Source organism: Bubalus bubalis, chromosome 5, assembly GCF_019923935.1.
Source record: "Bubalus bubalis isolate 160015118507 breed Murrah chromosome 5, NDDB_SH_1, whole genome shotgun sequence".
In the NCBI taxonomy this organism is placed as follows: Eukaryota; Metazoa; Chordata; class Mammalia; order Artiodactyla; family Bovidae; genus Bubalus; species Bubalus bubalis.
Window position 1 is genome coordinate 43,453,330 of NC_059161.1, and position 13,245 is coordinate 43,466,574.

A 13,245-nucleotide genomic window follows, 5' to 3' on the forward strand; every position below is an offset into this window, starting at 1 on the left:
TTCTTTTCTTTCCTTTTGATTTCTTTAAAGTTGAGAGTTGTGAATCTATGCTAATTTGCTGAAACTAATTTTATTGGTTATGGCAGAAAAATTAGGATTCCTAGATTCAGTAGCACTTTGTCATGCCTGTTTCACAATTACACATGAATCATTTCAAAATGAATCCAAATGTTAGACCATATTCTCTTCAGTTGAAGATAAAGTAGTTTCTAGGGTGTTGTAAATGGGTATAAATTTTTCTGCATTATGTGAGTAGACCTAGAATGGTTTTAAGAGTAAGAATAGCACCTGATTCATCTTGATCTGGATTAATTAGGTAATCTGGGTTTCAGGGCATTTTCCAAGGCTGTAGAAAGATTTTATCAGCATGTAGGGAGTCAGACCAGGTCAAAAGTTAAGTGATAAATGTTTGATTTCTTCCGGTTGAAGCAAGTCTGATTTTCCTTATTGTTGGAGATCACCAGAGTAGATACTGTTAAACTCTAAACTTTGATCACTTAAAAATTAAGGGTTATTTTCTTTGACCATTCTGTCATATGTCCTCAAGATAAAATTTAAAAAGTTAAATTCTAAACACTCCTGAAATTCCCTCATAAAGTTAAATTAACTTTTCATTATATATGAATATGACTTAATTTATAAAGTATCATAAAATGAAGAAATAAGCTTGTCTTTATAAACAGATTAATATTTTATAAATAACCTTTTCTGACTTGTTTATAAAGAGCAAAATGGTCAGAAGGTTTTCCAATAGGAACTATTTTTCATTTTTTAAATACTAAGTTGCCTTTATGATGATTTCTTTAAGAAACTTAAAGTAGTTTTTTTATAACTTTATTTGGCCTGTTTATTACACAACAGTTATGGAATTTCACACATCTATTTCAGTACGTAGCTCCTCATAGACTACTACACTCTTTCTCAATTTTAATAGGCCTCATTTATCCTGTAAATAAACCTACATTTTCTTACCTGATCAAGTGAGCAAACAATAGGGGTCAGATGTGGCAAACACTTTAACAAAAAGCACATGTCTGGCTGTCAGGGTGAAGCAGAGTCATATCAAGATTGCTTGAAGTTATTAATGGCAGTAAAATTTATGCTTCCTCCTGTTTTCCCAATTAAATCAAGAAGCCTTTTTTCTTAGGATTCTTCTATCGCCAGCTGGTTCCAATACTCCGTGTGTGAATATTGCCTGGGGTGTCTCCAATTCTAGGTGGTAAAAGCTGACCAAAGCACATTAACTGAATGATGTGAGCCTATAGGCTTGAAAGCAGCCATTATTAAGGGCTTTATTTTGGACCTTATCATTTGTACTACAAGTATACATATTTTGTAGTGTATTATAAATAAATTGTAGTATCCTCTGGATAAAAGAACACTCCAAACAAGGTAAAATTGAAACGTTGAAAATATTTTAAAAATAAACCACATGGCAAAAAGTACAGTTGTACATACTAAAAAGAAAGGGCTTCCCTAATGACTCAGCTGGCAAAGAATCTACCTGCAATGCAGAAGACCCAGGGGATGTGGGTTTGATCCCTGGGATGGGAAGGTCCCCTGGAGGAGGAAATGGCAAACCACTCCAGTATTCTTGTCTAAAAAATCCTATGGACAGAGGAGCCTGGCGGGTTACAGAAGGTCTCAGAGTTGGGCATGACTGAGCGACTAAGCACAGCACAGCACATAGTAAAAAAGAGTGAAAGTATGTCAAAAGTGCTGAATTTTGGAGTACTTATTTCATGAAATATGTCTTAATGTGACAGAACTATTAAGCTTAATGGTAGATTTACAATTTAAGTTTTGTTACAATTTTTAAATTAAGTAATTGGGCACAAAAATCATCCATAAACCATTGTATCACAAAACTATTTTTACACTTGTTTTCGTACTGATCATTATAACCTATAAATTCTGTCATCCCTCCCCAACTAATGGTTAAAAACTCTTGGCTTTTATCTATTAATATCAAATCTCTGTTAGAAATGACTGAACAAATCCATTCTAGAAGAGAAGACTATCCAGTAGAGTTGCAATCTTAAAAATTGGTCTCTCCAAATTCAAGTTTTAACTAACGCTATCTATCTAGTCATGCTGGTTATGTATCTGCAGTATGTGCTCTAATAAGTTAAACAAAAAATGATATGTAAACATGTACAAAAGAACATCTAATATCCTTGCAATATATTTTTTAGCGTATTTCAATATAGTCAATACATATGTTCAATAATTGTTGCTGTTATCTTTTAAGTGGTGATTTTCCCTGTGACATTTTTCACTATATTTGGTAGAGCATTAAGGGCTCCAACTCTACTGTAAATTTAAAGGCACTTATGAATTTTGAAGTATGCTGTATTCACATAGACTTACCAGGCTAATTCATCACCTTAATGCTGCTCTATTCTAATAAAGGGGTGTTCATATTCCCACTTGTCTTATCTTTTCATGAACCTTTTGTGACTTCAAAGGCAGTTTTCTGCTTTGAACGAAGACATGGAGTGCAGAAGCAAATAAGAATCTGGCTAATAATGTGGCCCATAACTTGTGTTCTCACTCTGTTTTTACAAAGTGTTGGGCTGGGTCTACTGCAGAAGCGGAAATTTGGCTTTGAGTTCTGGTGTTCAGAACTCATGTTTCTGCTTGACTGAACTGTGAATGGAAAATCCCAAGTGTCTTACAAAATTAGTAGCTAAATGGTGTTTTTACTAATCACTTGAGATGAAAAAAAACTGAAGACATTTTAAAATTCAAAATCCATCAGCATGCGTTTGCCCTTTAATTGGCAGAAAATCAGTCGTGAGCGCAACCCAGAGTGGACTTTTTTCCTCCTTCAGCTGCTCCAGCTGAACTACAGCTGCAAATTTCTTTAAAAAGAAAAAAAAATCTTGAATGTACATTATAAGTGCAGTAATTCCCACAAAATCAGTTACTGGAGTTAATGACCAGTTTGTTAAGGCATTAAGTGCCCTCAGCTGGGAATGACCAATTTTTGAGGCGAATGGCTGCACAACTGCTAAGATAATTCAGTAACGCTTTCAAATAATGATCCAGCTAATTAACGGTGAATTCCTGTGGAAATCCTATCGAAGTACTTATGACCTCTGCATTTAATAGCCAGTGAGTTCATCATGATTCATGTTTATTGCCATAAATACCAAAGGAATCATAATGACTAGGCCTTTTTTTTTTTTTTTTCATCCTGTGCTTATTACTTGAACAGATCTGACTAAGCCACCTCTAGTCATTAAGGACCTTAGTTCCCAAAATATTCAATCTTTTCACTACTCTGCTCAAAATTCACAGAGCCTTTGGTGCTATGCCAGCATAGCAACTATTGGCAGACTGTTTTAACTTGGGATACTATTAGGGAATAATTGATGTCTATAAGTCTTAAAGGAACCCTTTTGAAATGTCTGCCATTTGTAGGATGTGGAGAAATCATACTTGGTTAGCTAGAGTTTATGATTCTTAATCATGAGTTCTTATGGGAAAATTGTAACTCCCAGTCCCAGATTCCCTTAGGATATGCAAGAATTTTGGGGGATTTGTTTTTTAAGAACACATTTTTTCTACCAGTGAGTGAAGAAGACTATTAAGGATAAGCCTTAATTTTACTTGGACCATTTAATCTCTCTTAATGGCTGTTTATTGCTATGTGATCTTTAAATTTGTTTTTAAGTAATAGTTAATAATACACATTGGCTGCCAGAAAGCCTCTACTTTCTGTGTGCAGCTGTGTTTGAAGAGAGGAATTCGGGTTATTTCCAGACACCTTCTCCCTCCAGGTATTCACTTTTTTCCTCCAGTGCCTTGTCCTTCTGCTGTAGCTGTCAGATATCTGCTAGATGCCATTAAGGTATAGGCTGTGTTTTTATGAGGCAATCAATCATTTGTATAGTCATTTATGATTCAATGAGTAAGATACCTGTGGTTCATATACTATAATCTTCCTATCTTGCAGTTCTTTAGGGGAGATTGGAAATACGTGATTTGTAACAATAGAAGAGTTAGAACCATCAAGGTAATATATAGGTAACAAGACCATTTATAAAATATTTGCATCATTTTTTAATAAAAGGACAAGTATCATTTTATATCTTTTTTCATTTCCTAAATAAATACAAAATGAGAAGAAAATCAATTTTATAGTTATTTGCAAATCAATTGATTGAATTCTAGGGAACCTTTACCCAGATAAAATCTAGAAGACATATCAACAAATTGGGTATATAGACCTCTGGGCACAATATTGTAGTCCCTTAGATCTGTCATCACCCCCTTTCACACTTTCCTCAAGGGAAAAGAAATGTATCTCTGGTGTAGTGCTGGTTGTATTTCAGTTTCTATTGTTTAGTTGTGCTCAGCTGAAACAAATGGGAAACTCCTATACATATTATTTGCCTGGGACATGCTACTTAAAGATAAGTGAAATAATATAGTTAATTGTGAGGTTTGTCTTCTGTGTTTTCAGACTTTTTCTCTCTGTATCCTTTCATCTTATAGCCCATCACCTCCACAGCTGTTCCCTACTCTAGGAGTGAAATTAAGTTCTGTTACAAGACAGAAGGAAGAGAGGTTCACAGTTTGTTTGTGGTAGTGGTGGTGGAAGAACACATACTGGTGACAGTTATCTATCCTTTGATCATTTTCTTTTCCCAGTTTTTTTTCTGATTAAGGGGTTTGTAACCCTGTGAGAACGAGAGGCTGATGAAGGGTTCAGATGAAGCCGATAGGGGTCACTGAATGGAGCCTTGAGACGGAAGATGACTCTCCTAATACCGTACTTGAGGTGTAACAGAGCTTTATAGGAAAGTGACTGGGAGCAAGTGGCTCAGCTGCAGGGGCAGAATATACCTGTGAACCCTGTATAGCCATCTCAGAGCAATCTTGGCTGCTTCTTAAACCTGTATTATCTCTAAACTACAGTCAAATCTTGAGGATAGAAAACCACAAAGACAGCATATATATTAGGAAAACGTGATATGGCAGAAAGCAACACAATATTGTAATTATCCTTCAATTAAAAATAAATTTAAAAAGAAAATGCAAGAATAGTGTTCTATTGCTAAAACAGAAACATTATTTTCAACATAATAATTGTAAGTAATAATATTTATTGAATCAGTTTATTGTGTATCAGACTCAGTACTAATTGTTTTACCAGGATTCTCTCACCTAATCCTTGCATACCAACTCTTTGAGATAGATATAGTTGTTATTCCAGTTTCACAGATGAAGAAACTGAAGCACAGAAAATTTAAATAACACTCAGAAGGCCATTTTTCCTAGTAAGTGGCAGAGCCACAAATTGAACCCAAGAAGTCAGCCTCTAGGGCCTGGGCTTTGAACCACAGTGTTATACTGCCTCTATTTACCACTTTATTCAGGCTTTTAAGCATTCAGCACCTCGTTTTTCTCATAAAATCAAGCTCTGCTTGATAGCAGTTCTTGTCCAATTTAGTGACAATGAGTTTCAGAACGGCTATAGATCTAGTCTCCCATACTGCTCAGGAGACAATGTAATTTGTCCCTGTCAGGATCTTTCACCCTTTAGAACCTGTTGCATCTGGACACAAGTACTCTGATAAATAACTGATTGCTTTTCTGCATTTCATCTCCCTTCTTCCCCTTTTCTATCATCTTCTTACCTTTTTTTTTCCCCAAGACCCCCAGATCCTATAGAGTCCCTTCTTAACTGCATTTCCTTTCTGTACTGTGCCTCTAAGGAATAATGATAATAATTCCTGTTTGTTAGGTTTTATTTCACCCTTTCTATTTCCTGGAAGGCCTACTTAGTACATGCACACAGGCTTTATAGTCAGACCTAGGTTTGAATCTCAGATTCATAGCTGTTTCCTTTTGAAGGATTCATAACCTTAATGAATGTCATTCCATTCAGTTCAGTCACTCAGTCGTGTCCGACTCTTCACGACCCCATGAATCACAGCATGCCAGGCCTCACTGTCTATCACCAATTCCCGGAGTTCACTCAGACTCATGTCCATCGAGTCAGTGATGCCATCCCGCCATCTCATCCTCTGTCGTCCCCTTCTCCTCCTGCCCCCAATCCCTCCCAGCATCAGAGTCTTTTCCAATGAGTCAAGTCTTCGCATGAGGTGGCCAAAGTACTGGAGTTTCAGCTTTAGCATCATTCCTTCCAAAGAAATCCCAGGGCTGATCTTCAGAATGGACTGGTTGGATGTCCTTCCAGTCCAAGGGACTCTCAAGAGTCTTCTCCAACACCACAGTTCAAAAGCATCAATTCTTCGGCGCTCAGCTTTCTTCACAGTCCAGCTCTCACATCATACATGACCACTGGAAAAACCATAGCCTTGACTAGACAGACCTTTGTTGGCAAAGTAATATCTCTGCTTTTCAATATGCTATCCAGGTTGGTCATAACTTTTCTTCCAAGGAGTAAGCATCTTTTAATTTCATGGCTGCAGTCGCCATTGGAGCCCAAAAAAATAAAGTCTGACACTGTTTCCCCATCTATTTCCCATGAAGTGATGGGACCAGATGCCATAATCTTCATTTTCTGAATGTTGAGTTTTAAGCCAACTTTTTCACTCTCCTCTTTCACCTTCATCAAGAGACTTTTTAGTTCCTCTTCACTTTCTGCCATGAGGGTGGTGTCATCTGCATATCTGAGGTTATTGATATTTCTCCCCAGCAATCTTGATTCCAGCTTGTGCTTCTTCCAGCCCAGCGTTTCTCATGATGTACTCTGCATATAAGTTAAATAAGCAGGGTGACAATATACAGCCTTGACATACTCCTTTTCCTATTTGGAACCAGTCTGTTGTTCCATGTCCAGTCCTAAAAATCAAAGATAATACCTACCTCTTCAGTTTTAAGGGTTAAATGAGAAAATATATGCTTAACATACAATAGGAACTATCAAGTTTGCTTAATTCTGTCTTCCCCTCTCTCAAAGAATTGTAGTTATGTAAACATTGGCTGTCCACCAATCTTTGGTATAGCCTCGTATCCATTAAATTTCTATTCCCTTCAGTCCTTTCCTTTTAGCACATTTTGGGATTATGATAATCATTTTAGGTAAAGATTATGGGAAATTAGGGATATATTCAGAGATTTTTTTAAATAGAAGATCACAGATAAAGAAGAATTAGGAAGGTATAGGAGAAGTCAAGGAGCTTTCACCTTTCTCTGTCCCATGAATATGGGGAGAGGAGAAAGAAAAAGCAAGCACAGAAGAACAGAGTTAGAACAGGTAGCACAATGAATCATCCCACTTTTTGAAACTAGAGGGTTTTGCTGTGTTAAAAAAGAAAGTAATGTATTATTAAGCTATTGTATCTGCGATGTTTCTGGCATATGTTATTCATCTACCTTTTAAAAATGACTGTAATTTTAGGACTGTAGACTTTCTATTATGTCACATACCCTTTCTCCTGAGTTGTCCTTTGTAAGTGATAAAGATATAGGTACATAATCACATATAATACATATACACACATACATATGTTCACACACATATAATTTGCTCTAGAAAACCTTCCTTGTCATCCTCTTTATGGGGCACAGATCTCTTAAAGGTGAATCTTTGTTTCCTTTCACCTTTCATGAATGGATGTACCATGAGAACACTGCAGTTTAGTATCTTTTAACTAATACCAGCAGTAGACAAACTCTTCTCAAACAGAATAGCATCCTATTTCATTCTTAGTGCTACTCTGAATTTTAATGTTTGATGATTTACTTTGATATTAAAAAATCTTTTATTTTGGATATTGAGTTCTCTGTTTCTTTTACCATTTATTTACTATGGCTTCCCTGGTGGCTCAGAGGGTAAAGCATCTGCCTGCAGTGCAGGAGACCTGGATTCAATCCCCAGGTTGGGAAGATCCCCTGGAGAAGGAAATGGCAACCCACTCCAGTACAATGCTGCCGATGGAGGAGCCTGCTAGGCTACAGTCCATGGGGTTACAAAGAGTCACACACACGACTGAGCAACTTCACTTCTCCATATTTCATTCTTAGTGCCATTCTGAATTTTAATGTTGATGATTTACTTTGATGTTAAAAAATATTTTGGATATTGATTCCTCTGTTTCTTTTACCATTTATTTAGTAAGTTGTGTGATGTAGAATCCTACTTATCAGTGAATCCATTACATAAAGAAAATACCTTCAAATAATATTTTGTAAAAACTAAGTAGGACTAGAACCTACCCACAGCTGAACAGCATGCAGAAAGAAACTGGAATAGCAAGGAAAGAGATTGTGCCTTCAGAATATTGAGTTTACTATTGGAACTTCCTTAAAAAGATTTTTAAATATCTCAGCCCCAGAAGAAAAGCTAAATACTGTAAAGTATATATACTCTGACCAAAACCCTAAGAGATACTTTTCCTCTCTAGGGAAGAAAGTTGGAATTTTTCATTTTTAATCTGCATATCATGCAAACCCAAGTCTTTTCTGTTTAGATTTCTTTCATCCCAAGAGCAGAATAATGAAGTTGGGAATACCCAGTTAGTCTCTACTTTTCTCTTTCTTGGAGTTATTTCACAATTTTTTAATTACATTTTCCTCCAAATGTAAGTTCTGCATATATTATATTCCAAGTGGTTGAGTATAGTGAATTCATAGTTTTTAGTTAAGATGAAAGTGTTTACCTAGTATGTATTCATCTGACAAACATATACTATATTTTACTGTTTTTGTTTTATGCCAAGAAGTTATTTTTACATTGATATTGAGAGTCCCTGGAAATAGGCTCTAGCCAAACCATTTAAAAAGATGCAAAAGTCTTGATTTTTTAAAATTCTGTTTTAAAAATGTGCTTTACCCTATCATATGTCAGCATATGTCAGTCTTTTATACCTGCTAATAATATCTCTTGAAAGACCATTTCACCTTATGATACAAAACTATTTGAGAGATATTGTAATATACCTTTGGTGTATATAACGTGACCTCTGGTGAAGATTTTTGAGTCAGAGAGACCTGTGTTTAAAGCCCTGCTCAGCTGCTTAACATGGCTGTGTAGGAAGTATTTTTCTCTGTTAGGTTCCCCATCTGACACATAAAGATGACAAAACTGATTTGACTGTTTTGAAGATTCACATTGTTCTTTCTTAGCATGTGATATATTTTTGTCTAACATAGTAAGCTCCAGGAAAACAAGATTGTACAGAGAGGCTCACTATATTTCTATCTCACTATTTTCCAAGGAAATTTTACTTAAAACACTTCTGTATTACATCTGAAGATCTTGTAAAACCAGTGACGTCTTTGTGCTTATTTTTTCAGTTTTAGCCTCTGATTTTTTAAACATAACGTGGTTTTTTCCAGCTTTATTGAGATCTAATTGATGTAACAATTGTAAGTTTAAGGTGATAACTTGATATATATATATATTTTAAAATATGTTAAGTTTAGATACAAGGTTAGTTAACTATACCACTGTAAGGTAAGTTAAGGTTAGTCACCACATTTATCACCTCACACAATACTTTTTTTCTCGTTGTGAGAACTTTTAAGATATATTCTCTTAGTAACTTTCAAATATACAATACAGTATTGTTAACTATAACAGCTTCTCTGGTGGCTAAGACGGTAAAGAATCTGCTGCAGTACAAAAGACCCAGGTTCAATCCTTGGGTTGGGAAGGTCCCCTGGAAAAGGGCATTGCAACCCAGTCTAGTATTCTTGCCTAGAGAATTGTTAACTATAGTCACCTTGCTTCTTAAATATTAAAAATAGAATCAATCAGCAGATATCTTTTGACAAAATTCCATATACAAAGCCTGTAAGAATACCAAAGTTTTTGTCCTCTAAGAATTGCTTACCACCGTACAAAGATATATCTAATATCTGAAAAATTCAATAAGAATATAAATTAGTATTATTAAAAAAACACAAAGTATTTTAGTTATTTTGTACTATAGTAGACACAGGAATAAAGGTGCTGAAATTATCTTCTTTGTTAAAATTTAAAATTTTCTTGATATGTTAATTAAATTTATATACATACTTGATTTTTTTTAATTCCAAATATCTCCCAAGATTTTCTTATAGCCAAAAATTTTTTTAAAGAATATTATTTTTTGGATAAAACTTTTAGCAAAACAACTTTTCTAGCTCAAGTTTTGAAACTGACTTTGAGATCATATAAAAATCCTCAAAATATGGTATATGAAAGCATGTAGAAGGATTAAATGACATATTCAAGCTCCATTTTATTTTTCAAATCTATGATATATCATTCACTTTCCTTTTTTCAGTTTCAAGGAGTATAAAATGAGAATAATCTTACCTTGAAGTTCTAAGACAATCCTTAGACTATGCTTGTTAGTCTATATTATACCCTTTAGCAATTTATAGTCATGTATTTTTTTTTCTGTTCCATCTATCAGTGTTTTATTTATTCATTTTAATATAAATTTATTTATTTTAATTGGAGGCTAATTACTTTACAATATTGTATTGAATAGTCATATATTTTTTAATGTTGCAAATACTGTTCTACTTTTTGTCATTTATGTTCTTTTTCCAGTTTCTGATTCATAGAAATTAAATAAACTGTTTTGTTTACTATATTTATTGTACATTATCACTGAAATGTGTTAATTATATATTTTGATAAAACAGGAGGGATGGGGAGGCCAGTGGCCAAATCTACATTTTAGTGGGCTGCTGAGAACAATTAATTCTTCAGTTTGTGATTAACTTTTTTCAAAAATATACCTTGTAAAATACTGCAATTTCTTGGAACTTAGTGATATTTCACAGTTGGTGTACTCCAGACTTTGGAATTGAAATCAGTCCAGTTCAGACGCTCAGTCGTATCCAACTCCTTGCAGCCCCTCCTTGCAGCACTCAGGCTTCCCTGTCCATCACCAACTCCTGGAGCTTGCTCAACTAACTTTTGGCTGTGCTAGGTCTTCCTGGCTGGGCAGGCTTTTCTCTAGTTTTGGCAAGCAGGGAAATTGAAATAGGAAGCTCAAAATTTTCATGTTTTTCTAAATTAGAAAAATCTCATATTTTCTAAATTAGAATTTGTGTAAGAATTTTTATTGATTCTGTAGTTTAAAACTTTTAAGGCATTAATTTGAGTTTGTTATACAAAAAATTAATTTCTTTGTGGTCATTGCATGTAAGGCAAAGCATAATATAAAATCTCACCATATCCATGATGTCTTATTTCCAGGCAATGAAAACTACAAACAGATAGCAATGTGTGTTCTTTACCACATAAGCATGGATGACCGCTTTAAATCAATGTTTGCATATACTGACTGCATACCACAGGTGAGTGGTTTAAGTGTTTTTTTTAAAAAGCATTTAAAAAATGTGTTTTTTGCTTTCTTCTTTTGATTTGTCAAATAGCTTTTTTCTTTAAAAATTCCCTCCTAAAAATAATATAAATTTGTTCTATACAGTCTGAAAGTACAGACAGTATAAAAATGAAAATAACTTTCTAGTTTATCCCATAAAAACTGATGTAAATAAACATATGTAAGCAAATGAAATACTGTGGAATAAAAATCATAGTATATAAAAGCTTAATCATATCTCGATTTTTTTCCTTAGTTTTAATTCCTAAAAGTAGAATTACTAAGTCAAAAGGTGTTTTGTGTATTTGATACAATATGGCCAAATTACCTTCCAAGAAGACATGAGTTGATTTCTCCCAACTATCATTTCACTTTTAACAACACTAGATACTATCATTTCTCTAAAAATGGAATGTCTGGGGGGTTTTTTATTTGCATTCTGTGGATATTGGTGAGGTTGAACGTTTTTCACATTTTTATTGTTGATATTATATTATAAATCTTTTATTTCTATTGATAATTTTTCCATTGGCATGTCAATATTTTGGGACTAATACATAAGATCTATATATACAATAACTATTTTAACTCCTTGTCATATTACAGACATTTCCCAACTTTGTCATTTGCCCTTTCCCAACTTTGTCATTTGCCCTTTAATTTTGTTTGTGGTTGACTGTTTTAAATGCTTTGCATGCTCTGATGAAAAAAATGCATCAAAATACTTTTACTTTCTTTTATAGCACTGTTCTCAAGAAAAATTTTTGCTATAACTCAGTTGTTTGGTATATTTCATATGTTAGGTTTATTTGTCTTGAAAGAGTTGAGTGATTTTCTTTCATGGACTGTAAGTGTTGAGATTCATTTTTGTTGGTGGTCGCTAAGTCATCTCTGACTCTTTTTGCAACCCCATGGACTGTAGTCTGCTAGGCTCCTCTGTCCATGACATTTCCAGACAAGAAAACTCAAGTGGGTTGCCATTTTCTTCTCCAGGAGATCTTCTCGACTCAGGGTCGAACAAATGTGTCCTGCATTGGCAGGCGGATTGTTTACCACTGAACCACATACGTATGTGATTTTACTCTTAGAGAATTTACATTCAAAGTCACTATTGTGCCATTAAATTTTATTAAACTGAGCTCTACTAATTTGATTACTAACTGATGATCAGAATACTAGTTGGGCTGATTTTTAATATTATTTTTTATAATATGGCTTTCTAAAGTAGATAAACAGAGATTCCCTGGTGGGTCAGTGGTAAAGAATCTGCCTGCCAATGTAACAGACATGGGTTCAATCCCTGATCCAGGAAGATCCCAATGCCTTGGAGCAACTAAGCCATTGTGCCACAACTGTTGAGCCTGTCTCTAGAGTCTGGGAAGCACAACTACTGAGCGAGCTCATGTTCTGTAACTACTGAAGCTCGTGCACTCTAGACCCTGGGCTCCACAGGAGAAGCCACCCCAAGGAGAAGCCTGCACACCACAACTAGAGAGTAACCCCCAGTACCCACAGCTAGAGAAAATACCATGCAGCAACAAAGACCCAGCACAGCCAACATAAATAAATAAATAAAAGGAAACTTGCAGGATGTATAATATACAATAAAAAATAACACTTTTAAAAGAGACTTTAGAAGAATATGAATAGTAAATTATGCTTATTAAAGTAATCTTCTTAATCCTCCTACTAGGTAATTCCTTATTAGCCTAATGTAAGTTATTAAATGTGTATTATTTTGACAAATGATTAATATGTAGTAAAAAATAAGACCATAACTTTTCTTTTTATTAATTCTTATTAATCCTTCTGTTCATCCCAAATTAATAAAACAGTTCTAAAAATTGAATTTGCTATTCCAAAATTTTAATACTTTATCCACATGTAATTAAAAAGCTGATAAACTCTCAAGGATAACTTCTTAGGCTTTTAAATCAGGGGA

At 34.5% G+C, this 13,245-nt stretch overlaps 1 protein-coding gene across 4 annotated transcripts in view; it reads left to right on the top strand.

The window, feature by feature from the left end:
• The window catches only part of KIFAP3 (kinesin associated protein 3), a 147,816-nt gene that overhangs the window by 72,225 nt on the left and 62,346 nt on the right, over positions 1-13,245 (top strand). For all 4 annotated transcript variants that reach the window (XM_025285964.2, XM_025285962.2, XM_006073110.3 and 1 more), the window contains one exon: positions 11,177-11,277. In XM_025285964.2, the coding sequence (XP_025141749.2) occupies positions 11,177-11,277 (101 nt within the window). The remainder of the gene's footprint in view (positions 1-11,176; positions 11,278-13,245) is intronic.